Source organism: Frankliniella occidentalis, unplaced genomic scaffold (assembly GCF_000697945.3).
Source record: "Frankliniella occidentalis isolate FOCC.00 unplaced genomic scaffold, Focc_3.1 Scaffold24, whole genome shotgun sequence".
Classification (NCBI taxonomy): domain Eukaryota; kingdom Metazoa; phylum Arthropoda; class Insecta; order Thysanoptera; family Thripidae; genus Frankliniella; species Frankliniella occidentalis.
This window is the reverse complement of record NW_026267154.1, coordinates 1,770,409-1,774,345: the sequence shown is the minus strand read 5'-3', so window position 1 is coordinate 1,774,345 and position 3,937 is coordinate 1,770,409. Positions and strand designations below refer to the sequence as shown.

Sequence of the window (3,937 nt, the reverse complement as noted above, 5' to 3'; positions counted from 1 at the left end):
CGAGGTTAGAATAAGTTTCCGACACTTCTTTGATAAAAGCTTGCGATGACTCTTCATCGTTTCGTCGTTTTCATGTAATGATACATTTACCCCAATCACCAGACACAGAGGGTCCCACACTATTTGGTGTGAGACTGCCTCACAACGCGGTTTCCAGAGTGAAATGTAGAGATTTCATAGTTTCTTCGTTCAGAGAAGGTACATGTTGTCAAAACAGAACATATTTTTGGCAGCCTAGCATTTTTGGCAGTTGCATTTCGGTACTGAGCCGTCACTGGCCGCCTGCGCCACGAGGGCTGCGAATTGGATCAAAACGATGATGAAGGTGGCGACCGAGGCGACGGCCTAGGACCGGGTAAATCATACAAAATCTCGTTATGTAATGTAAATGTAAATCTCGAAAAAAAAAAAGAATCTGTATGGGAGTTTTGCAAAAGCACACTACTTACTCTCTTCAAAGTAGTCAAATCGTAATAACTGCTGGAATCAAAAGCCTTCACACGGATATCTTGCATTTGTATCTGATGAATGAACCTGGAAATCTGTAATAGTAAAAAAAGTACGTATGTGTACAATGAAAATCCCGCGCGTGTGTGTGTGATTACGTAAGGCGAACCTACTTCTCCTTTTCTTTGAAAATCCATGTCTGGGTGATTAGCCAGTCCAGTCTGCAAGGCGGCCAAAATCCTTCTATTCTACAGGAGGAGAGTGATCATAAGCACAGTCGTTTTCAAAGAAGTTCTTTTAATCTTATCTTTTTCATTGTGGTCCCGACTCACCTCAACGCTCATCTGCTCTCCCATGATGCAGATGAACGCGAACTTGGTGGTGATCACAATTCCCCAAAGTAGGGTCCCCATCACCTGATAGGCTACGAAAAGGTATGATCACTGCAAATATACACCTGTTAAATGGCGATGCCGACGATGTCGTCACAAGTGACTGTGCTTACTGTACAACATGCTCAAGCCGGTGTACAGGCACACCGCACACGTGATGGCCAGGATCACGCTGGACAGCGTGTTGAACGGGCCGTACAGCCGGTTGGTGGCGAGGACGGCGTCGACGACGCACTGGTACCGCACCCTGAGCGCGCGCAGGTCCCGGTGATCCCAGCTCCGCGGGCGGTTCCGGAGGTGGGCCGTAAGATCGCGGGAGTCCCAGGTGATCCTGCCCAAAAGGCGCACTCCTCGGTCTTCGTCGCCGCCCTGGGCGTGCTGCTTCTGCGCGATGCACGCGGGCTCGGCCACGCGCTCCTGGGCGTCATCCGCGATGCCCTCCAGGACGTAGATGCTGGAGGACACCACGTGGTTGAACGAGTCCTGGACGATGCTGAAGAGCAGGACCGGCACCTCGTCGTTGACGGCGTACACGATGTTCTCGAGGGTCGAGTCGCGTCTCAACTGCGCGACACGGAAACGCCGCGGTCTGAAGGGCCGCGGATTCATGGCGAGGTGCAGAGCAAATAACAAGTGTGTTTCGGAGCGACCTTACGTTGGAGGCGATGGAGTAGGTCGTGAAGATGGCGGGGAACACGGCCAGGACGATGACGACGCCCGCCCTGACCTCGTGCTTGTGTGCGGGGAAGGCGTGCGCGTGCAGCAAGGCGGCCCTGACGAGCAGTCCCAGGGCGCACGACTCGTGGAGCATGGCCGCCTGCGGCACGAGCAGCGAGCTAACTAAAAAACTGCTAATTATTTAGCCATTTTGAGCTAAAAAAAACCTATTAACGGACTGAAGTTACCCGTTTAGCTAAAAATTTAGCTGTAAGTTAAAAATTACCTATTCAGCTAAAAATTTGTCTATGAGCTAAAAAGTTAGCTAAGAGTTGAAAATTTAGCTGCTATCTAAGAATTTAGCTTTTAACTAAAAATTTTGCTATATAGCAAAAATTAGCTATCTAGCTAATAATTAAAGTGTGTAGTTAAAATTTTGGCTGTAGCGCTATTTTAGCTACTCATGTTGTACACGTTCTTATCCCTAAAATAGCTGTTGGTCCCATACAGCTATCATCTTAGCACATTTTTTCCGTGCCACCGTGCATCCTGGTGGTGCTAGTCTAGAGCCCCCGGGCAGCTGGCAGCTGACTTTATTACCATTGTCAACAGTAAGCCGAGGTTCTTGGCGACGAAACCAGCCAGGAGGAGCGTGATGACGTACTGCCTGCCCACGGTCGCCGACCGGCTCGCGTCCTCCCCAACGACGTGGACCTGAACGGATTGGATATAAAACCAACTTTTGACGAGTGGGGGCCGCGTCGTCGTCGCCAGGACCCATAGTTGGTGCAACGGGAATTTTTCTTTAGCTGTACAGCTAAACTAATAGCTAAGCAAGGGCTAAATGATTATTTAGCCATAAAGCTTTAGCTACATTTTTAGCACTACACATAATTTTTAGCGAGGTATCTAGCATTTTCTTACGACGTACCCTAATCTTTAGCTGTATTATATAGTTACCCAAAAGAGTGGCTAAATATCTAAAAACTATGGCATTTTGCAAAAACGCAAATACTTAAAATAGCTAAATTGCTTCATATAGAGGTATCCCTCCTTTAACTATTGTAATCCATCGAGCGAATCCTTTTTTTCCAGGCGTGTTATTCTCACCACGTAGTGCAACGCGAGCGCCCTGGTGACGGCGAACGCGCTGGCGGCCGCGATGGCGCGGCGCGCCGAGGAGCGCGTCCAGTGCGGCGGCCATCCGCCGCAGCAGGTGAAGCCCGTCAGCTGCATGACCAGCAGCGTGAGGCGCCAGTGCCCGTCCACCAGGCTGCGCCAGGACGCCGATGGCGCCGCCATCACTGAAAACAGCGTACTAACGCATGTCATCACTAGATGATAACGCGGTGCACATTTCAGTTTTTGTGGAATATTTTCTAAACGAGCGCTGACATTTAATTTTCGAAAGCACCATTGAATTTCCCGTAAAATTTCCGATCAATCGAGCCTACATGTGATAGGGTTCTGAACAAAGGTTCTCTAAGAACACGTCTTATTCCGTATTATTATTTCAACTCCGAACCCTATCACATGTAGGCTTGATTGATCGGACATTTTGCGGGAAATCCGATGGTTCTTTCGAAAATTAAATCTCAGGGCTCGTTTAGAAAATATTCCAAAAAAACTGAAATGTGCAACCGCGTTATCATCTTGATAACATGCGTTATTACGCTGTTTTCAGTGATCGTTCTGCCCTGCTCCGCCGCCGTCCACGCCCTCCCTACCTACATGTCGCGGTGCGGCAGACTGGTATTGCACTTGGCGCGATCCTATCTTTGCCCGACATACCGTGGCCTTCGCATCGATCCAAAACGAATAATGTTTACACCCGACCACTTGAGCCGCACTGCCGCCAGACAGTTTGACGCAATTAATCTGCGCCCCGATAAACATAGGATCGTCCAGACAGTACGGACGGCCGCCATTCGCCACCGTTGCACAGGCCCACCAAGTCCAGCCTACGCAAAGCTTTCATAGCGCCCGATGGGTAGGCAACATCTTGCCTGCAACGCATGCGTGCACTGCGGGTTGGCCTACCCCGAGTCTCGCAGGCGCCGAGCTCCCGTAGAATCGGTCGAATGAACCATAGAGAAAAACGGACATACTTTCTGGACGATCCCTTATATGAATCTCCTCTAGTTCAAATCGGCGGGCCTAAGTTTTTTTCTGTGCAAAGGTGTCCACTACATCCCTTCTTCCGTCCTCACAAAGCAGCAGGACGACGTCGTGTTCCGCGCGCCCGGCGAGATCAGCGTCCGCCCGATGCAAAAGCAGAGCAAGCAAGGAGCGGGAGCCGACAATGCCACCCCAAATGTGCTGCTGCCCCCGGCCGCCCCGGCCCGGAAGGCTCTTGTCCCGTCTGGGACAGACCCCCCCCCCCTCCTACGCCCTCGCACCCTATGTGTCCCCATGGAAAAAGCTGACGAGCAGGCGCGCTG

At 50.7% G+C, this 3,937-nt stretch overlaps 1 protein-coding gene across 1 annotated transcript in view; it reads right to left on the bottom strand.

The window, feature by feature from the left end:
• The window catches only part of LOC127748980 (uncharacterized), a 1,940-nt gene extending 982 nt beyond the window's left edge, over positions 1-958 (bottom strand). The window contains exons 1-3 of the mRNA XM_052265109.1: positions 780-958; positions 621-695; positions 450-542 (exon numbers count right to left, since the gene is read on the bottom strand). Coding sequence (XP_052121069.1) covers positions 450-542; positions 621-695; positions 780-860 — 249 coding nt within the window. The 5' untranslated portion in view covers positions 861-958. The remainder of the gene's footprint in view (positions 1-449; positions 543-620; positions 696-779) is intronic.
• Between the last annotated feature and the right edge of the window lie 2,979 nt (positions 959-3,937).